Here is a 25,536-nt window from a genome sequence, read left to right as displayed (position 1 = left end):
CACGAGCCCTGCAGAGCAGTACTGGGGCCTGTGGAGAGACCACCAGGCCCCCTCTGTGAGGTGGGCCATCCTGGACACGGGGACGTGTGGGATGTGGCACCAGCACTCAGCTGTAGTGGACAGACTCAATCTGAGTTTACCTATTGGTGGGCACGTAGTATGGGCCCCCTCCCCCGTCACCCTAACCCCCTCCATTCCCCACCACCCCACTCTGAGCTGCCATGAGACTCCTGCCACCAGTTCCCAGCTTCTCTGCTTCCCACTAGCAGGGACTTGGGAGCCTGGAGGAACCAGGGTCAGCAGTACTCAAATGTCCCCAAGGCTGTGACAGCCCCAGACTGGGTGGTCTCCGTACATGAGGGTGGGGGGAGCAGAGGCATCTGGGGAGCCTGAGCCCAGGAGTGGGTCCCCTCCTCACCTGCTGGGACAGTTTGGCTGCAGCAGCCGCCAGCCCGGTCTCAATGGAGGCCACTCTGGTCCCCTCACGCACAGGCCTGTCCTGCCTTGGCACCGATGGGCCGACCCTCGCTGCGGGAGAGAAGGTCAACCTGCCTCGAGCAGCCACCCACTGCCTGTGCGCCCTCCTGGGATCCCCAGGTCCTGCCCCAGTCTGTCCCCAAATCCCAGGGACAAGTCACAATTCGGGGAGTGTCAGCATGGGCCCTAACCTGGTGTGGGGCTGGTTTCCCTACACCAGCAAGACAGGAGAGGTCAGAAGGGAAGTCATGTGCTAGGTGAACCAGACCCCACCCCGCTGGCTGCCATGATGGGGGGCCAGGTACAAACGTGACCCTCCCAGGGCTGTTCATTGAGGAGAAACTAGGCAGAGGGCCACCTCACGACAGGGACACCGCACTGCCCTACTGGCAGGAGCTGGGATGCCTTTGGGTGAGCTTGCAAAAGCACCTGGGCTGAGGTCCCGGGAGAAAGAAGTGGAACGCCAATCAGGCTCCTGCAGGCAAGTGACAGCCCGTCTGAGCCCCACACAGAGCTAGTGGGTGTGGAACATGGCTGCTGGCATCCAGTGTGGATGGAGCCCCCCTTCCAGCCCCAGCACTACCTGTCGGGCTGTAGGGAGCATCATCCGAGCCTTTCCTCTTCTTGGACCGGGACTTGAAAACAGGACTGTCCTCGTCCGACTCCAGGGAGGGGTAAACTAGAGGGCCAAAGGGGAGAAGGGCTGGGCTGCTGGTGTGGCCACAGGAGGGTGGCTGCTGCAGGCTACTGGCAGACCTTGTGACCGGCATCCCCCAGGCTGTCCCCAGGCTGCAGAGCACCAGCCCTCCTGGTGTGGCTGCCACACGCATAGGCACAGGTGGCCTCTGAAACTGTCGAGCCCAGGCCCCCTTGAGGTCCAGAGAGGGCCAGGCAATGGGCTCCATCCAGCCCCCATGGCCACCTGACCAGCTGTTCCTACCCCAGCCTGGCCACCGCACCCACTTGAATGCCCAATTCTCAAAACATCTCCTCTGCTGCTATCAGAGAAGAAAATATCTGATGTCCACGGAGCTGGGTGGCTCTGAAGGACCCCAGGCTCACCTCAGCAAGTCTCTGGAGGAGGGAGACCCACACAGCAGCCCTGGGTGACTCGCTGGGTATCTCCTCCCATTACAGGTTCAACCTCCAAGGCTTGTGACACCCGAACCCCCAGGACCTGCCCTGTGCCCCAAGGGTGCCCAGAAAATGGAGTTCACTCCGCTGTTGATCTGTCAGACCACGGCAGGCCCCTCACTGAGGCCTGAAAGTGTCCACCAGATAGGGTAGGTCCAGCCTCACCACGGGAGGGCTCTCCAGGGACAGGGTCTCCAGGACAAATACACTGCCCTCAGACCATCAGGACTGAACTGAAAACAGGCCCTGCACCATGGGGGCCAACACGGCCCTGGCCCTGAGGAGCACACCGCACCCGCGGGGGCTGGAACATCTATAGGCAATGGGCTGAGGCATGGAGGCAGGTCCTTGCTCCAAGTCCCCTCCCAGGCGGCCAACAGCAGCTCCTTCAGAGCCCGTTGGAACCCAAAGCGCCAGGCCTGGAAGGAAGGGCTGCAGTGGGAGGCGAGGGGCCATGCCCCTGGGCAGAGGCCACAGCTATGGCCCAGCCACCAACTCACTGCCCACCTCAGACTCAGGCCACAAAGCCACTCTGGGCCTCGGTTTCTCTGTCTACACAGACATAGGATGGACATGGTCTCAACGTGTCTGAAATGGTATAGCCACGTGGAGAATAGTCGGGCAGGTTCTCAGAAGGTGAAACAGGCAGTGACCCAGGTATACACCACAGAAGCACCATAGACACAGGCCATACAAAACTCCCTGCACACCAACATTCACAGCAGCACTGTGCACAACTGCCAAAAGGTGGAAGCCATCCAAGTGCCTGTGGATGGATGAAGGGATAAACAAACATGGTGTGTCCACGTGGTGGAATATTATTCAGCCATCAAAAGGAACAAAGAGCTGACATATGCTACATCGTGGATGAAGCCTGAAGAGTATGCTAATGAAAGAAGCCAGGCACCAAAGACCAAGCACTGTGCAGTTCTGTCCACGTGACACATGCTGATTAGGAATATCTACGAGGCAGCATAAATCAGTGGCTGCCAGGGGCCAGAGGAGAGGTATTGACTCTTAACAGGTACAGGGCGGGGTTCCTTTCTGGATGATGAAACGTTCTCAAATTGGGTGTGATGATGGTGGCATGCACATCCCTCTAAATACACTAAGCACCACTGAGTTACACGCTTTTAAAGGGTGACTGTTAAGGTCTGTGAATTATATCCATAAGAGGGCCTGGCTCCCAACCCCCAGGTTTAGCACCCCTCCCCGCACAGCCACGCTCACCGTAGTCCGAGTCCTTGAAGCAGGCGTCCAGGTGGTCCTGCTCCTCCTCGTAATCATCCAGGTCCACACTGTTCTTGGCCGCCCTCTTCAGCAGCCGCTTGCCTGCGCTCTTACCACCAGCCCCATTCTTCCGGGTGCCATGGGCCGCCAGCGAGCTGCCCTTGGCCTGGCCAGCACCCCATGTGGTCTGCAGGCAGGAGTCGGAGGCCTGCAGGTTGGCCATGGACAGCATTCCCTGAATGGCTTCCTGTGTGCTGGGGGAGGCGGGGGGCTGGCTGGAGGCACAGAGAGACAGGCACTCAGCCCATGGCCCACACATCCTCCCACTCAGCAGCCAGCAGAGGGTGTGGGGTGGAGGATAGTGGTAGCTGATAACTCCCCCATGGAAAGAGCCAGCTATCCCCTTCCCCTACCCTCTGTTCCCACCCCGCAACACCAAAGGAGGGCTGGAGGCCTTGGGACAGAGAGGGGCATAAAGAGAGAAGAGAGGGAGGAGGATGTGGAGGGAGGGGATGAAGAGGGGCAGAGGGATAGAAGGTGGTAGACAAAGGTGCCATTACTCCTGATCTCTCCTACCATAAAGTCAACAAGCAGACTCCCCCAAGGACCCAGGCCACCCCCCTCCCTCCCTCCCTCTTCCACTCCTGCCGGTTTTGTGCACACCTCCACCCACCGTGGACTCCTGCGCTCAGCCCCAGCCCCAAGCGCTCCCTCCCCCATGTCTTCAAGGGCGTCCTCCCATCCGGTACCTGAGATGGGGCAGCAGAGCCCTCTCCCTCCCATGGCACTCGATCTCCCCAGGTGACCCACACCATCTTTTCATGACTGCACCTGCACCAGCACCCAGACCCTCGTCCTTGCCCATCACCCCGCGCTTTTGTCCACCTGGGTCAGGATGGCCCACCACGGCCTCTGGGGAGCCTGGCCATACCTCTCATTGCACCCTGGGACCCTAGGAAGCGGGACCTGGAGTGGGGCACTGCTTAGCCCTCCTCCCTGGTCACAGACCCAGGAGGCCCAGGAGGCCCAGCAGCGGGCCCGCCCTGTGTGTCTGACATCCAGGCCCCCTCCTGCCTGCCCCATGTGCCCCCAGGGAGTGGACCCACCTGCAGGGCTGCCAGACCCAGAAGCAGCACCCAAAAGTGCCAGTCCACATGGGCCCCTGGTGGTTCTGCATGGTCCCTGCTCCCTCCTCCACTTCCGAGAAGTATTTGAAGCATGTTTAGTAAGACATCAGAACAAGAAGGAGTCCCTGCTCAGAAATAAGGTTCCCAAGATTGAGGCTGGAGGGTGCAGGGAGATGGAGCTGGACCCAGGAAGCACAGACACAGAGGGTGGTCCCCTGTGGTCCTGGGGGCCCACCGAGGCAAGCTTGGACAAAAGCCATCCTGTGAGGGGTACTGCTGGGCTCCAGGCCAAGGACTCCTGCCCCAAGCCAGGAGGAGGCGACGGGCAGGCGCCTCTCTGGGCAGCCCTCCACGAATACCACTTCCCCAAGCCCTGCCCGAGACACACTGGATCGCAGTGTTTTGGGGTTTTGCTGGAAGCAAATGGATTACGGTTCCAAAGCCACAAACAATGGGAAAAATCAAGTATGGTCAGACCGCCATGGAGAGTCGGGAGGCTTCCACCAGACTCTCCACCTGCCCCAGCATCCTCCAGACCCCCACTGTCCCATGCCATGACGGCAAAGGGCTACCCAGACCCAGCCAAGAGCACGTGGCATTTGGTAGCAGTAGTATCATTGTTGTACCATCATCGCTGATGCTTTCTGAGCAGGGACAGGCCCCCGACCCAGCACTAGAGCCAGCAAGAGCTGACAGCTGGCCCCCCATCCTCTGCCAGGCTCTCCAGTGCTCTACGAATGAGGTCCTTCCAGGCTCACCCTGAAGGTCTCAGGCACCCTCACCCAGCCTCATGGCCCAGCCAAACAGCAGGCTTCCTGCAGGGATGGGAGGGTGGCGGCCGGGACACTCACCATGAGGGTCCTCCGGGAGCCAGCATGGAAGCCAGCCGCCTGCCTGTGCCATCTGGACCTCATGGTCCCAGCCCAGCTCGGCTGCAACCTAAGAGGGAGGGGCCTTGGAGCCCAGGGCTGCAGGCTGTCCACGTGGGCCGGCGAATCAAGGAGCAAAGTCTAACTAGTGCGCATGGAAAATAATACCTTAATCCTCCAATTATCATACCAAAATCCTCTCTTTCCCTCACCCCCAGGCAGTAAACACTAAGCAAACCATCCAGAAGAAATTAACATATTTTCCTCCATTTTCTTCAGCTGGCTTTTTCCAAACAGCAAATACTTAAAACAGAGCAAATGGACCATCAAACACTGACCTACACTCCAAATGGGAGACTTGGGAAAGGAACTGCCTGCGGCGGCCGAGGGGACCCAGCCCCAGCAGGCACACGTGCACGTGTGCAGGCGTGTGTGAGCACATACGTGTGTGCCTACAGAGCAGTTCACAGCGCATCCTCAAACTGGCTGCCCTCCTCCCGGCAGGCTGTGTCCAGGTTCAGTTAGGAGCCCAAGCTGCAGCACCTGTGTCCCAGCTCCATGCAGAGTTCTGGCACCAGCCCCACCTGCCCTCATCCCAGGGGTGCCTCTGCCTGGAACTCATGGGGGACCCAGGGCGTGTAGGGCACTTCTCCAGGGTCTGAGCGTCAACCGGTCACTGAGGTGCCAGCTAGCCATAGCCTTCCCAGAAGAAAGGCACCTCCAAAGAGGTGAGGGGCCAGCCCGGGCACCAGCACCTTCCAGGAAAAGGGGGTTCACAGCCAGGCTTCTCCTCATGGCTAAGGGCCTCAGGTCAGGGTCCCTCCACCACTGCAAAGGCCACAGGGCATCTCTGCAGTGAGGGGCTTAGGTTGGCTCATCTACAGAAACCACTTAATGCTGAACAGGAAATCTGCACCCCACAGCTCTGTAGAAGCCTCCAGCCATACACTCCACTCCCATGAGAGAAGGCGCCTACGGCTGTCTGTGAGCATAACACTGCACAAATAATGGTAATTTATGAAAGAAAATACAACCATTTGATTTAGCAAGAACGCTTTTCAATCAAGCCCTAATCCGCCTCCCGGAGTCCCACTGTCTAAGACGGGGCTGACATGCTGCTTCCACAGGCTCGTGTAGCCCCTGGACCTCGATTCTGGAAGCACAGACTGAGAGGCAGAGGGGGACGGGTGGAACGCAGATCTGGAGGACCAAGCGAACCCCAAGCAGGTCACATGAGCCCTGCCTTCCTCAAGCCAAGTCACTCCTGGCTGGATGTCACCGCCCAGCATGGTTAACATTCCAGGACCCCCACGCTTGGGTTCCATTATCAGCAGATGGAGATTCTGGCCCTGCCTCTGCCACTTCCTGGCGGTGCGGCCTTGAGCAAGTCACCTAAGCTCTCTGAGCCTCAGTTTCCCCATCCGTGCAGCAGGACTCTCCTGCTGGCTCAAGGACTAGGAGGGGAGCCACCCCCCACCATGGTGGCTGAGGTCCCCAGAATGGGGAGGCTACAGGGGGCACGGGCCCTGATCCCTTGGTTTTCTGTCTGTGGTACTTGTAGAAATTCCATGTGGAAAAAAAAAATGGCCATGATGCATAAAAACAAAAGTTAATTGGGATCAAAAGAGAATTTAACTGGGACCACCATGAGAAAAACAAGCCCCGTGGCCTTCCACCAATGCAAAACCCAAAGAGGATTAATCCATTTCTCTCAAATCAAAGGATTGCAATTGGGCAGGCCTAGGTAGGGAAGACCGCCTGAGCTGAGGAGACACATGTCCTAGCCTGCCCGACTGCCCAGAATCTCAGGGCCTCCAGGAAAGAACAGCATATACACCAGCAGCGAGTGGGCTCCTGAGGCTGCACATCTGGATGCACACAGGTCTCAAGGACAGCGTGGCTTGGTTCCCACACACCCCGCAGTTGGTGTGGGAATCTGGGACCCCTGGCCGATCCAGCCCCTCCTCAGGGAGTGGGCTCTCACGTCCCCGAGCTCTGAAGCCATCATTTCCCTTGCCACAGATAAGGTCTCTGCAGGGAAGTCAGCTTGGGGTCCCAGAGAGGCCCATTAAATGCCCTTGACCCTGACACTGGGCACACACTGTGGAATTTCTCTTATGTTATTTTTATGGCATTCAGGAAGTGATGAGACAGAGACAGCTGGGGGTCTTGGCCTGGAACAACCCTGACACCCTCCAGGTGCCCAGCCTGGCCCTGCTTCCCCACAGGCACCTAGAGGTATGGTGGCCCCACAGACTCCTCCCTCCATGGCCCCAACGTGGAACTACTTCCCAGCTGCCTCCCCATCTAGCATCTAGAAGCATCTGTCCTCAGAGCTCTGTGCCCTCGCTCAGGAGCTCTGCAACACACAGGACCTGCACAGCCAGCCCCCGCTCACCTCTCTGGCCACCTGGCACCACCTCTGCCAGGCAGGGGTCCTGCTCTGGCCACCTGGCCTCTGGGACGTGGGCTGACGGAGCCCTGCTCGGCCCACCTCTGTGGAAGCGCCCACTTCCCCAAGTTCCCCGTGGGCACCGGGCCTACCTGTTGGGGTTGTACTCGAGCGCACCGACCTCCTCGCTGGCCTGCAGCAGGTCCAAGATGCCCGCAGCCGAACCCCCGCCATCCTTCCTCACTTTGGCATTGCGGGCGGGCTTAGTGTCCGTGTCTATGTGCAGCGAACCCTCATCAGAGGATTCATCACTCTGCCGTGGGGACAGAGTAGCCGGTCGGAAAAGGACTTGGGGGTAGGGGTAGGGACTACTGTTTCCCTTCAGTGAGAAAACGAGGTTTTTAAAGAGCCTGTCCTTGTAACGAGCACCATGGGGCTGGCTGACCAGACACACAGAGCAGGGCACAGGGGCCAGAGCTTTGCGCTGGGATCCTGGCGCCCCGCCTGCACCATTTCCCCAGGTGAACCTTGGTTCACAGGACCTTACATGAGACCCTAATATTGAACACAGATACAAGAGGAGTCGGCATGGTTGGACTGGGAACAGGCGGTGTGCCTGTACCTGAGGGACACCAGTTAACAGCCCCTGGCAAGTGGCTCTGCAGGGACACCTTGGGCTCTGCAGGCAGGGTATGACCCCAACAGGGAACCCGGCTTCCTTGGAGACGGCCACCGCGTCCTGGGTTGGACATGCATGGCCTTGGAGGACATCTAACTTAACCCCCACATGTTTAGTGCAAGACCCAACCCCCAGCAGGCCTGGCCTGCTACCCCCTGTACCCCAGTCCTCCGGCATCAAGGAGATGCATTATCTTCACGGTGGATCTGACTACGGAGTGCGGCTCCCAAGGCCCCACCACTCATAAGAGACCTGCAGACCTTCCACAAGTCCTGCATCTGCTTTTGTCCCTTTGTGCAGGGTCCCGGGGTTCAGAGCTCCTCATCTGGAGCCCAGCCAGCCTCCCCAGGAAAACATCCCCCTCTGCACTCCACCCAGAAAGCTCAGTCACCCAGAAGGCACTCGCTTACCTTGTAGAGCGCCGAGTCCAGCTTTGGCTTCGTAACGGGCGTGGGCAGCGGCTCCTTCTTGTCCAGTAAGACTGAAAGCAGAGCACATGGGAGTCAGCAGCAGTTTCGGAGGAGCAGAGGGGGACCCTGGTCCAGCCACACCCGATGCCCACTCCACATGCCTGAGATGGCCTTTATGGGGCTGGGCCTGCCCCCTCCCCATGTCCCCCCAACTCACAGGACAAGTCCCTCTTCGGAGCATTTTTCTTCCTCCTAATAGGAAATTCGTCAATCTTGAGCTCCCCGTCATCCGACACGTACTCATACTCATCCCGCACTGGCTGGGGCTTGTCCTCCTTGAAGTTCTGCAAGGCTCCAAACACCCCTGGGCCTGGCTGTGGCTTGAGGGCCTTGGAGCTGGGGCGGCAGAAGTGGGCCGGTCAGTGGACATCCGCACAGCCTGGCTAGTGTCCCCAGCACCACCCCCCACAGGCCTTGGAGGACCAACAGCCAGGCTGGACCCTTCCCAACCCCACAGCCTCCTCTCCAATGTCGCGACCCCAGTGAAGACAACGCACAACCCACAGGGTATATGCCTGGCCCTTTCTCGGGCTATTTAAGGTTGTGCCCCTCACTGCCCCCTCACCCTAGCCAATGGATGAGCACGCCTTCTTTCCGGCTGCTCTGGGGCCTGATACAAGCCCAGTGTCAGATGGAGCCAGTGCCAACTGGCCTGGGTTTTCTACATAGCTATTCTAGAAAAATAATTTCAGGGCTGAGGTGTAGACACAATAGTCTAAAAAGTATCACACAACTCATCTCTCTCCTGGGGCAAGACAGGACTACTGCAAACGAGGAGAGTCCAACGCTCCAGCCGCTGTCTCCCTGTCGGCTGAGGGCACAAGCGCACACTCAGCAGTGGGGACAGCAGGCGGGGCACAGGCATCTGCAATTCCCAACAGGTACAGCTCTGATTCCCAACAATGGAAACACAGAGGACGGCTGGCAGTGAGCCCTGCTGGGTGTAGTCATGAGCTACGTAACACAACACACACATGTACACACACACCCATGTACATACACACAGGTGTGACATAGTTATAGAATCATGTTTCCCTTTCTCCCCTCCACTTCTAAACTCTGTAGCGCAGTCAGTCAGTCACAGAGTTAATGCTGTGCAAAAGCTCCCCGGGACCTAGCAGCTGAGCTTCAGATAAATCAAGGACGTGCTCAGGGCCATGAAGTCAGGGCAACCGGGCCCCTGCAGATCAGACCCAACCCACCTGCTCACCAAGCAGCCTTGGCACATTGCCGTGAGCTCTTGGGAATAACGGGCCCACTTGTGCCAGACTCTGCAAGAGCACAAGATGCTGACCAGCTCTGTTCCCCCACCACCTAAAAATGGCCTTCTCCCCCCATCTTGCAGATGAGAAAACTCAGGCCTACAGCAGAAAAGTGGCCCCATTCCCACTGGGACATGTCTGCTTCCTGATTGCTGGGCACCCACCCTGGACTTTGGATTCAGCATACAACTGGGTGTGGGACCGAAGCCACAAAGGGCTTCTTGGTGGGCACAGGGTGTCTGGCCCACCAACCTCCCATCTGGCCAGCCCACCACACTGGTCAGCAGATGGAGACCCCTTATACAGTCCAGAACCCAGACACACCAGCTCACACACACATACCCTCCCAGGCTAGGTGCCCCAGTCTCTCAGCTCAGTGCCATCTCCTCCAGGAAGCCCTCCCACCAACTCCCTTGGACACACAAGGACTCCACAGCACCCCAGGCCCCACAAATCCTTCTTCCATGGCCCCAATCACAGCCATAATTTTAGATGGATTTGAGAGTGTTGGATTCATACCAGCCCCTCCCCACTGGCATCTAGACTCCAAGGCCAAGATCCTGACCCCCACCATGTCCTCTGTGCCAGCCCAGGACAGCCACTCGGCTAATATCTGCCCAATCACACTCTCCTACTCCTTGCTGGCACACACCACTGCCCCCTGCCCACCTACCCGAGCTTTTTGGCTTCGTAGGCAGGAAAGGAGCCTGCCTGGAGGCCCTCATGAAGGGTGTGCCGAGCAACAGCAGCCAGCTCAGAAGGGGGGCTCACCGCGGAGACCTCCAGGAGGGTGTGTGTGAGTGTCATGTGCGCACAAGCAGGGGATGTGTGTGTGCGATGTGGGGGGGCGGTGCTCAGGGTGTGTGTGTGGCATGTGGCACATGTGCAACCAACCCCTCCTGGCACGAGCACTCACGTACCCTAGCAGTTTCTTGTTGGAGAAGGAAAATGAGAACTTGTTGTCCTTGTTCCCTGACAGAGGAGACTTTTCCAACTTCTGCTCTTCCTCCATCTTCAGTAGGGAGTCGGGTTTGCTGTTCTGAAAAGCAAACCCAGGACCATCCCTGAGCCCCATACAGGCGCCCAGTGGGCAGAGGCAGCTGGACTGGGCAGCCTCCTCCCTCTGACATGTCACCTGGGGACCCACTGCAGCCCCAGGTCCACAGGACCTGCCCTCGGATGCTGCCCAGCTCCAGGGAGTGTGAGCTTGAACCAGGGCAGGCCACAAAGGGCAACGCCATCCATCCTCTTAGGCCGAGATGTGCCCGCGCCAACCCCTCAGAAGGTAGCTCCATGGAAGCCACGTGCACACCCAGACCCTCAAAGACCTTCACAGCACTGCCCACCCGCGGACAGGCAGACACACACCTGACATACCCTACAGGCACACACACACACCACCAAGCCCACACTTGCCCCACACACCACCTTCTTTCACTAACATAGCCCTCCCTGAGAGTAGATTCACTCACAAGCATACCTGTACACACACATCTCACCTTGTACTTCCACTTGGCCTCCGACTTGCTCTTAGTCTGCTCTCGGATTTCCAACCTCTCCACGTCGTTCTGCGTGCTGACAACCTCCTTGTTGGGCACATTCAGGACATTCTTTGCGGCCTAGAAAATACCAGCCGTTATCTGGTAGCGGACATGGGTGGGCGGCAGTGCTCCACCAGACTACAGTACAAAGTGAGAACCACACAGCACAGAGTCCCTGTCTCCTGCTGGCCTACATGCATCAGCTAATCCATCAATCTACCCAGCCACCCCCCCAACTAACCATCCATCCATCCACCCACCCATCCATTTACCCACCACCTACCTATCTACCCATCCATCCACCATCCATCCACCCACCCATCCATTCACCAGCCAGCCAGCCACCCACCCACTCATCCATCCACTCATCCATTCACCATCCATCCATCAAACCATTTACCCACACATTCATTCATCTACTCTTACTCCTCCCTCCCTTCCTTCCTTCCTTCCATCCATTCATTCATTCATACATTCATCTACCCTCTTTGCCTTGAGGAAGGAAAAACCAATGTGCCCCACTTAAGCCCTGCAACACTAGCTCCGGTGGCCACCAAACCCCTGGGAAGTGAGCAATGACCTCCCACTAGCAGGAAATCACTCAATGTGGCCTGGTCTCAGGGACTCATGGTCCCCAAAGCCCACACCTAAGACCCTCTACTCACACTGGTGGGTCCTCAGGGCCAGGCCTGCCTCTCTCACTGCCACAGGGGCTCAGGCCCCCAAGGACACCTGCCCCCATCGCCGGCTCCACCCCTGCCTCCTCACTGCCCTCCACTGGTACCTCACCCACCTTCAGGTCTCAGCCCATGTCTGGGCCCCAGGGAAGACTCAGCCGGCTTGTCCCCCCAGATGACCCTCAGTGGTGCCACCCTGACCCAGCAGAGACTCTGCTGCCTTCATCGTGAGGGTCTCTCTCCAGCTGCCCACTACACCAAGCTTGTTGGGGCACAGCCCAGCTGCCCTGGGTCTCTAGCACAAGGACATGGCGGCCCCAGCACCATCCCACAGGCCTGGTCCTCAGAGGTGTCTGCAGGCCTGCTGACTATAGGTGGGGAGGGTGAGGCCACCCACCTTGCCCTTCTTAGGAGGCTCAATCTTGGTCAGTGCCTCCTTGGTGTGGGCCTCCAGCAGGTCCAGGTTGGGGATGGTGGGTGAAGCCGAGCCCCTGCACTTCTTCCCTTTCTTCTTGCCCCCGTCCTTGAGCTTCAGTGATTTGGGAGGCTTGGGGGGCTTTGGGGGCTTGGGAACTTTGGACGGCTTGGGCATCTTCACGGTTTTGGGAGTCTTTTTTTTGGACACTTTCTCCAGGAAGGACCGAGGAGGGCTGGCCTCAATGGGGGATGGGGGCTCCTCCTTTTCTCGGTCCCCAAAACAGACCTCGTCCGAGGAGATGGCCGCAGTTACTTCAGGTCGGGAGGCCTTGGAGGCATTCTAGGAAAAGGACAGGGAGAGGTGACCAACCACACCCTGCCAGGAGGGTCTCACAGCCCCAGGCCATGGGAGACACTCGAGCAGAAAAGGAGCATCTGTCTACATCATCAGTGACATGCTCACATTCATCCCACACCATCTGTGTGACAGGCTCACACCCATCTACACCATCTGTGTGACACATTCACATCTGTCCCACACCATCCATGAGGCAGGGTGCCATCCATCTACATCACCAGCCACTTGACCCCTTTACCTCCTTGGTGGGGACTAGACAGGCTCACACAAGCAGGGTCTCAAGGGGCTGAAGTCCTCCCTGCAGAGTCCTTCCCCACCCCCACAGGGAGCTGCAGGGAGTCCCCACACTAATTCCCAGGGCTCCCACCAGAAGACTGCAAGTCTACCACCGGGAGCTAGGAGCCCAGAGCCATCATGCAGGTGACCCTGCCGCAGAGGGCTACAGGAGGGGCTGCCTCACACATGGCCATCTCTGGAGAGATACCCAGGGAAGACAGGCAGAGGCCTCCCTCAACCAAGGTCAGCGGGCCCCGAGGGTCAGCCCTACCTCACTGAGCCGGATCTCTTTGGCGAGGTCTTTGATGAGCTGCGATGGCTTGAAGTGCTCTGGTAGCTCATCCTCATGCTCCGCCAAAGCCTGCAGGACAGCCACGCACAGGGTCAGCGGGCCAGCCGCCGAGTCTGGGCACTGATGCCCACCCACCCTCCACCCACAGGGGCCCCAAGCAGGCTCAGCTTCTGTGGTTCCTGACTCATGCCCTCTGTCCCTCCAGGCTGTCCCCCATCTACCCACCCAGGACCTCCGGCCCCACTGCCATCCCGACAGGCACAAGGGCAGGCGCTGCCAAAGGTGTGGACTGTCTGCATGGGGTCCTAAGGGAGTTAGCCCACTCTGGCCAGACACTGCCCCAACGAGGAGGCTCTGCCATGACTCCACTCTACAGGTGGACAAACAAGTCCCAGAGAGGAGGGGGTGCCTGAGGCCACCACCAGCTGTGAAGTGAATGTGGGCCATCCCTTCTTCCTGGGCACGAGGCCACTCCACCTGGCCACACAGCTGATGTGAGGTAGGAGGGACACCCTGCATTACTCCAGGCCTTGAGGCAAGAGAAGATGTGGCTGAAAGAGGGCTCTAGGAGGGTATCTGCTGCCCCACCCCACCCAGCTCACCCATGAGAGCAGCAGGAAGTGCACAGGTGTTCCCCTCCTGGACTCCCCACCCCCACAAGGCCTCCTGCGGGCCTGATGGGACCTGCTCAGACTATGCTGGCGCCCCTGACTGGGAGAGAGTCCCTTGGCAGTGGACAGGGAGTCCCAAGGCTGGCCAGGCCTCTCCCCTCCCTCTGTACCAACAATCCAGGCAAGATGCCAAAGGAAGTTGGAAGATGCTTCTCTGGAGCCTCCATTAGGAGAAGTAGCTGCTGCACGGATGCTAACGCTTTACAGTGGGGGCATGAGGTGGGGCCCAGACATGCTGCTTCAAGGGAGCCATGAGGGGCAAAGGGCAGTGCTACTGTGGTGGTGTGGGGGGGGGTGGTGATGGAGGGGCACGGGGCAAAGGGACTGTCTTAGTCACAGAGCAAAGCCAGCTTCTGAGTTGATGCCTGGGACAGCCAGTAGGACAAAGAGGACATCTCCACTCTCCTCTTCAGACCCCTGAACATCCAGCCAGTCACTGACTCGAGTCCTCCCTGCTCCCTGTCCTTTCGGGTTTGCGCAGTGCTGTCTCCACCACCTGATTTCCTCCCACTGAACCTCCCTGCCGCCCAGCCCCCACCCCTCAGGCCAGGTCCCTAGATGGAGGGCTCTGTCCTGCATCTGCCCCCACCAACAGGTGTCTGACCTGGCCAGGTGGCACCCACCTGCTTTTCACATGCTAGTTCCCACAAAAGGAAGAACAAGCCCTGGGAATGGCTCCCCACCTGCCACCCTCCCTTCTGCACTGGATCACTCCTAGTACACATCCCTACCTGCTTTTTCGTCCATGATCTGAAAGCACCATTGAGAATTTTAGCTCCTTGGACTAAATGAGGGGGCAGCTGCTTCCCAGACTTGTGAGAACCTGGGGGAAGATAGACAGGTTTGCTCAGGAGGGTGCCCACTCTTACCTGCCGCCTGCAGGTGACTTAAAGCCCCAGTGGTGCGGGACGCTCAGGGCCAGACCTTTCAGAGGCCTCTGCCCACTGCCACCTGCCCAACTGCCAATGGTTCCTCTTGGAACCTAGGGGACGCCCACCTAAGATGCCCTGCGAGGGGCAGGATTGGCCTTCCCATTGTCTACACACCAGGCCCCTCATGCAGGTGGCCCGGCTCCTCCCTGCACCTGGTCCCCAGCCTGCATCAGTGAGGGGCCACAGTCATGCCCCAAACCAAGCATCCCTAGATGCTTTCTGATGCCCACCCTCACACTGCCCCCTGCGTAGCTGAAGGATGCCGGGCAGTGGGTCCAGTTCCCACTGGGGTGGCTCAGGGCAAGCACCACCTCAAACACACCCTTGGGACCCAGAGCCAGCCCCAAACAAAAGGGACAGAGCATTCCCCCTTCAGGCAGAGAGTTCAGCATGGAGGCAGAGCAGCCCCGAGCTCTGACACCACCAGGTGACCATTTGTCTGGCCTGTGGCAAATCCCTGGGTCCTCTCAGCTCTGGGGCTGCTGAGCTGCCAGCCCCTTCACAGAGGAAGGCCCGAGGCAGAGAGGCAGGGGCAGCTCAGCGAGGCCCAGCTAGTCAGCGGTCACCCTGGTCAGGCTGTCCCAAGGTCCCCAGGGTGTGACTCCACCTACACTACCCCCATTTCATCTCCCTGGCAAGAGGCCCCTAGGGCAGGGCACTCGCTCTGCCAGGGTGGAGCACAGGGCTTGAATTTAGAGAGCGATGGAAGAATTTCACTGAAACTTGGCCAGCCCAGGTTAAGAACCATTTTCAGCTTTCTCATCTCAAATTAGAGCCAAAGTGCAAAGGAGTCCTGATACGGTGGTCTCCACTCATAGCTCTTATCAGAACACAAAACAGCAGTTTCCTGGAAGGGTGGGTGCTGCTGAAAAAGGAAGCTCTCCATGAAAGCAAATGCTCCTCCTGGGTCCCTCACCCGGCTGCAGAAAGTTTGGAGACCTGAGCAGGGGTTGGCCACCAGGAGCCAAACGCTGATCCCGAAGGCATGGCCTGGCAGGGCCTGGGACGGAGGGCCATGCCCACAGAGGGCATGGACCCAGTGGAGCCCACCCCTCCCCACAGGCCTTCCACAGGGGACTCTGGCATGCGCACCCACCCCTAGTACAGCAGGGATGCTGCAGGGGTCCCTCAGCTGGTAGCCAGGCAGGCCCCCAGGCCTCTCAATGTCCCAACTGAGCCCTGTCAGTAACCACACAAGGCCACAGGAACCGAGCAGAACACACACCCGGTCTGGGAACGTGCGGCCAGTGCTCTTTTTGCAACACCAGATGACCCTGCAGGCAGCAGTCCAGTCCAGCCCCACAGCACACAGACAGGGAAAGCAAGGCCCGTGAGCTAAGGGGACTTGCTCAGGGCCCATGAAGGCATCGCTCAGCCTGTCCCCCAGGGCCCAGCCACCCTGCTGCATGATGGCAGAACTGTTACCACTCCCCGGCGTCCCTGAGCTCCGCACGCAAACGAACTGTCCAGAGCCGCAGGCTGAGACGCCGACCAGGGGACGTACTTTTGAATGCCTCCAGCAGGTGCTTCCCCATGTACCAGCAGGCAGTTTCGAAGTTGGGAAACTGAGTCAGGCTGCCCAGTTTCAACCTTCTTTCCACTTCGTATGCTCTGGAAGCCATAGCAAAGAACTATTCAGTGCATTAAGCCCTGAGCAGGCAATGATAAAGGAAGGTGAACCCACACTATGACCAGAGGCCACACCTAGGCCATGACCGCTCAGGCCTCCCTTCTGGGCCCTAGGCGGCGAGGTGGACCAGAGGACCACATCAGGATGAGCGCTTTGCGTTAAGGGCAAGCCCCATGGGCCGCGGCTTCTAGACCTCTGGGTCAGTGCCCAAGGAGAAGGCAACTCGGCCTTTCAGCCCACCCCAAACCCACTACAGTCCCGAGGCTGTGCAGTGGCCAGGCACCTCAGGGGCCCTGGTAAGATCACGGCCCCTCTCCTCCTTCCTCCCCACCGCTCGGAGGCCCGGCCAGGACTCAGGAGAGGGATCATCACACCGACGGTGGGGACCCTGCCCAGCGGATCCTGGGAGTCAGGTGCAGCCCTACCTCATCTGCATCTCCACGCTCAGGCTGTGGAGGAAATGTCCCGCGAAGGCCAGGCAGTCCACAGGCGTAAGCGTGGCATAAATCCAGCCTGGGGAGACAGGGATGGGGCTATCTCTTCACAGTGTTCTCACGCCAGGCTCTTGGCAGCTACCGGGCCTGACTCCTGCCGGCCCTTCCTCTGTGCCCCCATCCACCCGGGCCCCCTGGAAGGTGCTCTGGCCCTGGCTTCCGTGTAATGAGTGGGTGGGCCCTCCCAGAAGGACAGACTGTGTCCGAGCTCACTCAGTCTATTCTATCCAGCCCTGTATGGTATAGACAGGGAAACTGAGGCCCAGGAGCCAAGGGGACTTGCTCAGACCCACCCCAGGGTCGGGCTGCCTGGCATCCCTGATCTCCACATGCAGGGGTGGAAAGAGACAGGCAGAGTTGCCACACCTCCCGGGAGAGTTGGGTTTGTCCCTACAGACTTTGGGAAATAACTGTGATTGTAGGAAACAGGGGTAGGGGCTAGATCAGGAGGCACTCACTCAGAGGCACATAAATCAGTGGAAATGTGAGGGCCTCCATATATGACAATTAGAAAATCTGAACACTGGCTAGCTATTTGGTGATACTAAGGAACTGTTAACTGTTCATTTTTAAAGTGTGATGACAGTATTGTAATTATGTTATTTTTAAAAGGAAACCTTACAGATACGGTGAAATATTTATGGGTGAAGCAACATGACATCTGTAAAGGGCATTTATCTGCTCATGTCATGCTTCCTCCTTCTGCATATGTTTGAGATGTTGAGATCAGCAAACACCATCTCTGACAGTGTGGCTGTGCTCTCTGGGCTGGGCTCTTGGGGCCCCATGCAATCCCACGTGCCTGGCCTCTGTGAGCACAGCCAGGCTGGAAGCTGCAGGGGCTCATGGCCCCGAGGTGGCCCCAGAGGTGACCACAGAGCAGGACTGACCCCAAGGCAAGGCAGGGAACAGCCAGGGCATGACCTCCCCTGGCAGACATCAGAGGTGGGAGACACAACATGGGGACAGGGCACTCACCCGAGGGGATGAAGAGCGTCTGGCCCTGCTTGAGGGTGCACTTGTAGCATTTGTCCACCTGGTCAGCAAAGAACATCTCACTGTGGTTTGAGGCCGACTGCCAGCGCTCATACAGGGAGATGTTGGCCGAAGCTGGCTTGATGAGATAGAAGATCTTCTCCCCCTGCCAACAAGAGGCCATTGGCGGAGCCTGTCATATGCTGGGGATGCTGGGGGTGGGCAGTGCCCATCATGTCCTGGGGATGCTGAGAGGGGACGGAGCCCACCATGTCCCGGGGATGGGTCCTAGCTTCAACAGCATCCTGCCCAGGCCCATCATTCCTCCCCTGAAACACTGGGGCCACATGTGCTTTGCAATTCAGACGTCTGCGTGTTAGGAAGACTCTAGGCACAGGCGCCTCCGGCATGTTCAGGGCAACCCCTACCACTCCACACACCATATTTCTGCAGCACTATGGATGCCTATCTGCCAAGGGGAACAACGTTGTGACCTGCTGTCTGACGAGTTACAAGAAAGCTCTGCTCTTGAGAGTGGCTTGGGTCCCAGCTGGAGATGGAAGGACGGCCCTGCTGCCAGCATCAGCACCAGCCCAGCCCTGCACTTGGACTAGGGAGATATAGAGGTCCTCACTCACGAGGCAGACAGGCTGAGGGTGGGGATGCACGGGGGGCGGGGGCAGGACTTGCTCAGGGCCTCGAAGGGCTAGGATCAGAAGCTGAGCTGCCTACCCTAGCCTGGGCTCTAGCAGGTCTGGGGAGACCCGGGGCAAGGTGGTGAGCCCAAGGCTTAGGTTCTCCTTTTTTGTTTGTTTTCACATCTCCGTTTTCCCCTAGCTTCCCTATCTGCCCCCAGCCAGAAGTCCCCTAGCTCTCTCTGCCACTCAGATGCCACTGCAGCCTTGCTCCCCAGCCCCCAGCCCACCCCCTCATCCTCCCAGTGGGGCATGCTCCCTCATCCCTTCTGCCAGGAAGTCTTCCCAGCACTGCTCTCCCCTCCCTGGACATGAGCCCTTGGTCACCACTGCAGTGGGCCTCCTCCAATTGCTTCATGAGCCTCAATCTTTAGAAAAGGCAACACATGTGTGCTGCTCTGGTCCTGAGGTGCTCTCCCCCACCCCAATGCCTCCCAAGGGCCCAACATCTGTGTCCCTTCTGTGGAGAAACATCTTGTCCCTCATCCCACTTGATGCTGGCCACTGTTAGGGCCTGTGGGGACTACAAATGGTCCTGCAGGCGGACAGTGGCCTGGTCAAGAGCAGGTCTTGCCCCTGAGGCCCACGTAAGGCCCACATGGGGAGCAGAGGCCAGCGCTCACCTTGAGCACGTGGTACCATGCAGAGGCACCCCCGGAGTCGATGTGAAAGTCAGTGTAGCTGTCCTTCACACAGATCAGGCAGTACTTGGTCACCTTGGGCTTGGCCAACAGTGCGTCGTCGGGCCAGTAGTTTTCTACCCAGGACAGTTTCTTTACGATGTCAGGAGGCTCCACAAAGCTGGACATTCTGGGGGCAGGGACAGGAGCAGTCAACAGTGATGGGAGCCGTCAGCACATTTGTTTTGCCCACTGGGCAGGGTGGGAAAGGTGCTCTGAGATGTGTGTCCCATGCCTATTTCTCCACCTCGGGCTACATGGCATTGCTCCCATTCTACAGATGAGCAAACTGAGGTTCACAGAGGGCAGAATGAGCCCAGCTGCTGGGTGTGACTGCGGCAGGCATCCAACACTGAGCTCTCACCCAAAGACGGGCATGGAGAAGGCCTGAGAACCATCTACCCCAGAAACAACTTCCTTCCTGGAGAACTGGAAAGAGACTTGTCAGGTGGGCTCATGCTAGTGTCGCTGGGCACAATGGGGCCCTGAGAGTGAATATCATTGCTCATGCACAGCCCAGGCGCTTCCTGGCAACACCTAAGGAAAAGCCACTTCTCTCCAGAGCAGACAACAGGGGTGCCTGCAACTCCTTGCCATGCTGGGCCATGTCAGACCAGATAACTCATCTCCAGGGAAGATGAGAAAAAGCAAAGGCAGCCTTTGATTCTATTAAATGTCACTGTCCTGGATAGAATGCACAATACTGCATCAAAAACATCCAGCTCAGCAGCACCTGTGCAGTGACACTTCAGCCCAGCCGAGAACGGGGTCTCAGTGTTCTTGCTGCCCTGGGCACATCTCTGCCTTCAAGGCCATGCCTGCTTGGACAAGATGTTCCACAAATCATAAGCCAGGCCACCCTGACCTCAACAGCCTCAGTCACAGGCTTAAATCTCCAGCATGTTCCAAACTAGTATCCCTCTCCATCCCTCCACCCTGGCCCCACTCACCTGGTGTCAGAGAACTCAAGGTTGGTAAGGTTAAGGACCCGCTTGCGGTTGGTGCTGTAGTAATAGTCCACAAACTCCTTCAGCTTCATCTTGCAGTCCTTCTGCTTGGTGACGTCTGTTACGTCCACACTCCGCTCTGGGCCTGGGGAGGCAGCAGGGGAGGGTGAGCACACCCAGGGAAGATGGTGTGGCCTTCCGTGAGGTCGGGGGCCAGGATGTGCAGAGGAAATGCTCACTCACCCTCAGAAGACAACTGAGGGAGGGCTGAACGCTGAGGCTCTAGGCTCTAACGTCTGACCCTCCCCCCACCTGCCCTGCCTGCTCCTTCCCTTGGGTGGCCATGAAGACCCCCTGGTACAGTGGGGTGGCACAGTCATGAGCCTCAGCTAAGGTGGCCAGATAAGCAAATAAAAATACAGGACACCAGGTAAAAACTTACACTTCAGATAAACAATGAAGATGTTTTTAGTGTAAATATGTCCCAAATAATGCATGGACATATTTATACTTAAAAATTTTTTAAATCAAAAAAATTCTTGCATTTCTAGGACACCAACTTATTATTCTGAAAATTGATAATAAAAGGAAAAACATTTATCTTACATTTTCTATAACTGATGGGAAAAGTTCAGGGTAAAAATTGTTGATGACAGAAATAGAGTTCTGGATAACCAAGTAACTAGTAAGGGAAAGTTCTTTACAGAAGACTCACAATAGACAGAGAGAGAAGGACAGAATTAGCACACTCTTCCTTTGCAACAGTCCTCACTGGCTGCTCAGACAGTGAGCTGAAAGGCTGATGGAGCATTCTGTGAACAGATGATACTGCACTGCCTTGACCACTGAAAAGAAGTGGGTGGCAGCACCTCTACCCCAAGAAGGAGTCCTGCCAACAACTTGAACACAAATCTAAGCAACCTCTAACCACCTGTTACAGGAACTATTAGGGACAGAAGAACACGTTAAATGACACCACAGGGATGCTGTCAGCCAAATCCCTAATGTAAGATCTTCCCAAATCTCAAATATGAAAGATTCTCCAGAGAGATTGGTTCAAGATGGCGGAGTAGAAGGACATGAGCTTACTCCCTCTTGCAAGATCACCGGAATCACAACTAACTGCTAAATAATCATCGACAGGAAGCCACTGGAACTCACCAAAAAAGGTACCCCACAGCCAAAGACAAAGGAGAAGCCACAATGAGATGGTAGGAGGGGCGCTATCACAATAAAATCAAATCCCATAACTGCTGGGTGGGTGACTCACAAACTGGAGAACACTTATACCACAGAAGTCCACCCACTGGAGTGAAGGTTCTGAGCCCCACGTCAGGCTTCCCAACCTGGGGATCCGGCAACAGGAGGAGGAAATTCTAGAGAATCAGACTTTGAAAGCTAGCGGGATTTGATTGCAGGACTTCGACAGGACTGGGGGAAACAGAGACTCCACTCTTGGAGGGCACACACAAAGTACAGTGTGCATCGGGACAGGGGAAGGAGCAGTGACCCCACTGGAGACTGAACCAGACCTACCTGCTAGTGTTGGAGGGTCTCCTGCAGAGGCGGGGGGTGGATGTGGCTCACCATGAGGACAAGGACACTGGCAGCAGAAGTTCTGGAAAGTACTGCTTGGTGTGAGCCCTCCCAGAGTCCACCAATAGCCCCACCAAAGAGCCCGGTAGGCTCCAGTGCTGGGTCGCCTCAGGCCAAACAACCAACAGGGAGAGAACCCAGACCCACCCATCAGCAGACAAGTGGATTAAAGTTTTACTGAGCTCTGCCCACCAGAGCAACACCCAGCTCTACCCACCACCAGTCCCTCCCATCAGGAAACTTGCACAAGCCTCTTAGATAGCCTCATCCACCAGAGGGCAGACAGCAGAAGCAACAAGAACCACAATCCTGCAGCCTGTGGAACAAAAACCACAGTCACAGAAAGACAGACAAGATGAAAAGGCAGAGGGCTATGTACCAGATGAAAGAACAAGATAAAACCCCAGAAAAACAACTAAATGAAGTGGAGATAGGCAACCTTCCAGAAAAAGAATTCAGAATAATGATAGTGAAGATGATCCAGGACCATGGAAAAAGAATGGAGGCAAAGGTCGAGAAGTTGCAAGAAATGTTTAACAAAGACCTAGAAGAATTAAAGAACAAACAAACAGAGATGAACAATATAATAACTGAATGAAAAATACACTAGAAGGAATCAATACCAGAATAACTGAGGCAAAAGAACAGATAAGTGATCTGGAAGACATAATGGTGGAATTCACTGCCGTGGAACAGAATAAAGAAAAAAGAATGAAAAGAAATGAAGACAGCCTAAGAGACCTCTGGGACAACATTAAAATCAACAACATTCACATTATAGGGGTCCCAGAAGGAGAAGAGAGAGAGAATGGACCTGAGAAAATGTTTGAAGCGATTATAGTCGAAAACCTCCCTAACATAGGAAAGGAAATAGCCACTCAAGTCCAGGAAGCGCAGAGAGTCCCAGGCATGATAAACCCAAAGAGACACACGCCAAGACACATAGTAATCATATTGACAAAAATTAAAGACAAAGAAAAATTTTTGAAAGCAACAAGGGAAACATGACAAATAACATACAAGGGAACTCCCGTAAGTTTAACAGCTGATTTCTCAGCAGAAACTCTACAAGCCAGAAGGAAGTGGCATGATATATTTAAAGGGATGAAAGGGAAGAACCTACAACCAAGATTACTCTACCCAGCAAGGATCTCATTCAGATTTGATGGAGAAATCAAAAGCTTTACAGACAAGCAAAAGCTAAGAGAATTCAGCACCATCAAAGCAGCTCTACAACAAATGCTAAAGGAACTTTTCTCAGTGGGAAACACAAGAGAAAAAAGGACCTACAAAAACAAACCCATAACAATTAAGAAAATGGTAACAGGAACATACATATCGATAATTACCTTAAACGTGAATGGATTAAATGCTCCAACCAAAAGACAGAGGCACGCTGAATGGATACAAAAACAAGACCCATATATATGCTGTCTACAAGAGACCCACTTCAGACCTAGGGATACATACAGACTGAAAGTGAGGGGATGGAAAAAGATATTCCATGCAAATGGAAATCAAAAGAAAGCTGGAGTAGCAATACTCCTATCAGATAAAATAGACTTTAAAACAAAGACTATTACAAGAGACAAAGAAGGACACTACATAATGATCAAGGGATCAATCCAAGAAGAAGATATAACAATTATAAATATATATGCACCCAACATAGCAGCACCTCAATACATAAGGCAACTGCTCACAGCTATAAAAGAGGAAATCGACAGTAACACAATAACAGTGGGGAATTTTAACACCTCACTTACACCAATGGACAGATCATCCAAACAGAAAATTAATAAGGAAACACAAGCTTTAAATGACACAATAGACCAGATAGATTTAATTGATATTTATAGGACATTCCATCTGAAAACAGCAGATTACACTTTCTTCTCAAGTGCACACGGAACATTCTCCAGGATGGATCACATCTTGGGTCACAAATCAAGCCTCAGTAAATTTAAGAAAATTGAAATCATATCAAGCATGTTTTCTGACCACAACACTATGAGATTAGATATCAATTACAGGGAAAAAAATGTAAAAAACACAAACACGTGGAGGCTAAACAATATGTTACTAAATAACCAAGAGATCACTGAAGAAATCAAAGAGGAAATCAAAAAATACCTAGAAACAAATGACAATGAAAACATGATGATCCAAAACCTATGGGATGCAGCAAAAGCAGTTCTAACAGTGAAGTTTATAGCTATACAAGCCTACCTCAAGAAACAAGGAAAATCTCAAATAAACAATCTAACCTTACACCTAAAGGAACCAGAGAAAGAAGAACAAACAAAACCCAAAGTTAGTAGAAGGAAAGAAATCATAAAGATCAGCACAGAAATAAATGAAATAGAAACAAAGAAAACAATAGCAAAGATAAATAAAACTAAAAGCTGGTTCTTTGAAAAGATAAACAAAATTGATAAACCATTAGTCAGACTCATCAAGAAAAAGAGGGAGAGGACTCAAATCAATAAAATTAGAAATGAAAAAGGAGAACTTACAACAGACACTGCAGAAATACAAAGCATCCTAAGAGACTACTACAAGCAACTCTATGCCAATAAAATGGACAACCTGGAAGAAATGGACAAATTCTTAGAAAGGTAAAACCTTCCAAGACTGAACCAGGAAGAAATAGAAAATATGAATAGACCAATCACGAGTAATGAAATTGAAACTGTGATTAAAACTCTTCCAACAAACAAAAGTCCAGGACCAGATGGCTTCACAGGTGAATTCTATCAAACATTTAGAGAAGAGCTAACACCCATCCTTCTCCAACTCTTCCAAAAAACTGCAGAGGAAGGAACACTCCCAAACTCACTATATGAGGCCACCATCTCCCTGATACCAAAACCAGACAAAGATACTACAAAAAAAAGAAAATTACAGCCAATATCACTGATGAATATAGATGCAAAAATCCTCAACAAAATACTAGCAAACAGCATCCAACAACACATAAAAAGGATCATACACCATGATCAAGTGGGGTTTATCCCAGGAATGCAAGGATTCTTCAATATGCGCAAATCAATCAATGTGATACACCATATTAACAAACTGAAGAACAAAAACCATATGCTCATCTCAATAGATGCAGAAAAAGCTTTTGACAAAATTCAATACCCATTTATTATAAAAACTCTCCAGAAAGTGGGCACAGAGAGAACCTACCTCAACTTAATAAAGGCCATGTATGACAAACCCACAGCAAACATCATTCTCAATGGTGAAAAACTGAAAGCATTTCTTCTAAGATCAGAACAAGGCAAGGATGTCCACTCTCACCACTATTATTCAATATAGTTTTGGAAGTCCTAGCCATGGCAATCAGACAAGAAAAAGAAATAAAAGGAATAGGGCTTCCCTGGTGGCGCAGTGGTTGAGAATCTGCCTGCTAATGCAGGGGACACGGGTTCGAGCCCTGGTCTGGGAAGATCCCACATGCCGCGGAGCAACTAGGCCCGTGAGCCACAACTGCTGAGCCTGCACGTCTGGAGCCTGTGCTCCACAACAAGAGAGGCCACGATAGTGAGAGGCCTGCGCACCGCGATGAAGAGTGGCCCCCACTTGCCACAGCTAGAGGAAGCCCTTGCACAGAAACGAAGACCCAACACAGCCCAATAAATAAATAAATAAATAAATAATTTTTTTTAAAAAAGGAATACAAATTGGAAAAGAAGAAGTAAAACTGTCA

The 25,536-nt window shown here is 54.9% G+C and overlaps 1 protein-coding gene across 2 annotated transcripts in view; it reads right to left on the bottom strand.

Annotated features, from left to right (window-relative positions):
* Positions 1-25,536, bottom strand: part of PHF2 (PHD finger protein 2) — a 94,357-nt gene that overhangs the window by 3,278 nt on the left and 65,543 nt on the right. The window contains exons 5-20 of one of the 2 annotated variants that reach the window (XM_082469607.1): positions 20,229-20,370; positions 19,222-19,408; positions 17,907-18,069; positions 16,860-16,947; positions 16,309-16,415; positions 14,604-14,695; positions 13,181-13,270; positions 12,256-12,615; positions 11,140-11,259; positions 10,561-10,679; positions 8,536-8,714; positions 8,319-8,389; positions 7,382-7,542; positions 2,842-3,116; positions 1,061-1,156; positions 419-528 (exon numbers count right to left, since the gene is read on the bottom strand). In XM_082469607.1, coding sequence (XP_082325733.1) covers positions 419-528; positions 1,061-1,156; positions 2,842-3,116; positions 7,382-7,542; positions 8,319-8,389; positions 8,536-8,714; positions 10,561-10,679; positions 11,140-11,259; positions 12,256-12,615; positions 13,181-13,270; positions 14,604-14,695; positions 16,309-16,415; positions 16,860-16,947; positions 17,907-18,069; positions 19,222-19,408; positions 20,229-20,370 — 2,360 coding nt within the window. The remainder of the gene's footprint in view (positions 1-418; positions 529-1,060; positions 1,157-2,841; positions 3,117-7,381; positions 7,543-8,318; positions 8,390-8,535; positions 8,715-10,560; positions 10,680-11,139; positions 11,260-12,255; positions 12,616-13,180; positions 13,271-14,603; positions 14,696-16,308; positions 16,416-16,859; positions 16,948-17,906; positions 18,070-19,221; positions 19,409-20,228; positions 20,371-25,536) is intronic. The other variant, XM_082469608.1, reaches the window with a different exon arrangement.

Source organism: Balaenoptera physalus (genome assembly GCF_965194825.1).
Source record: "Balaenoptera physalus genome assembly, chromosome: 7".
In the NCBI taxonomy this organism is placed as follows: Eukaryota; Metazoa; Chordata; class Mammalia; order Artiodactyla; family Balaenopteridae; genus Balaenoptera; species Balaenoptera physalus.
Note: the sequence above shows the minus strand (reverse complement) of the source record. Positions and strands in the feature narration are given on the sequence as shown.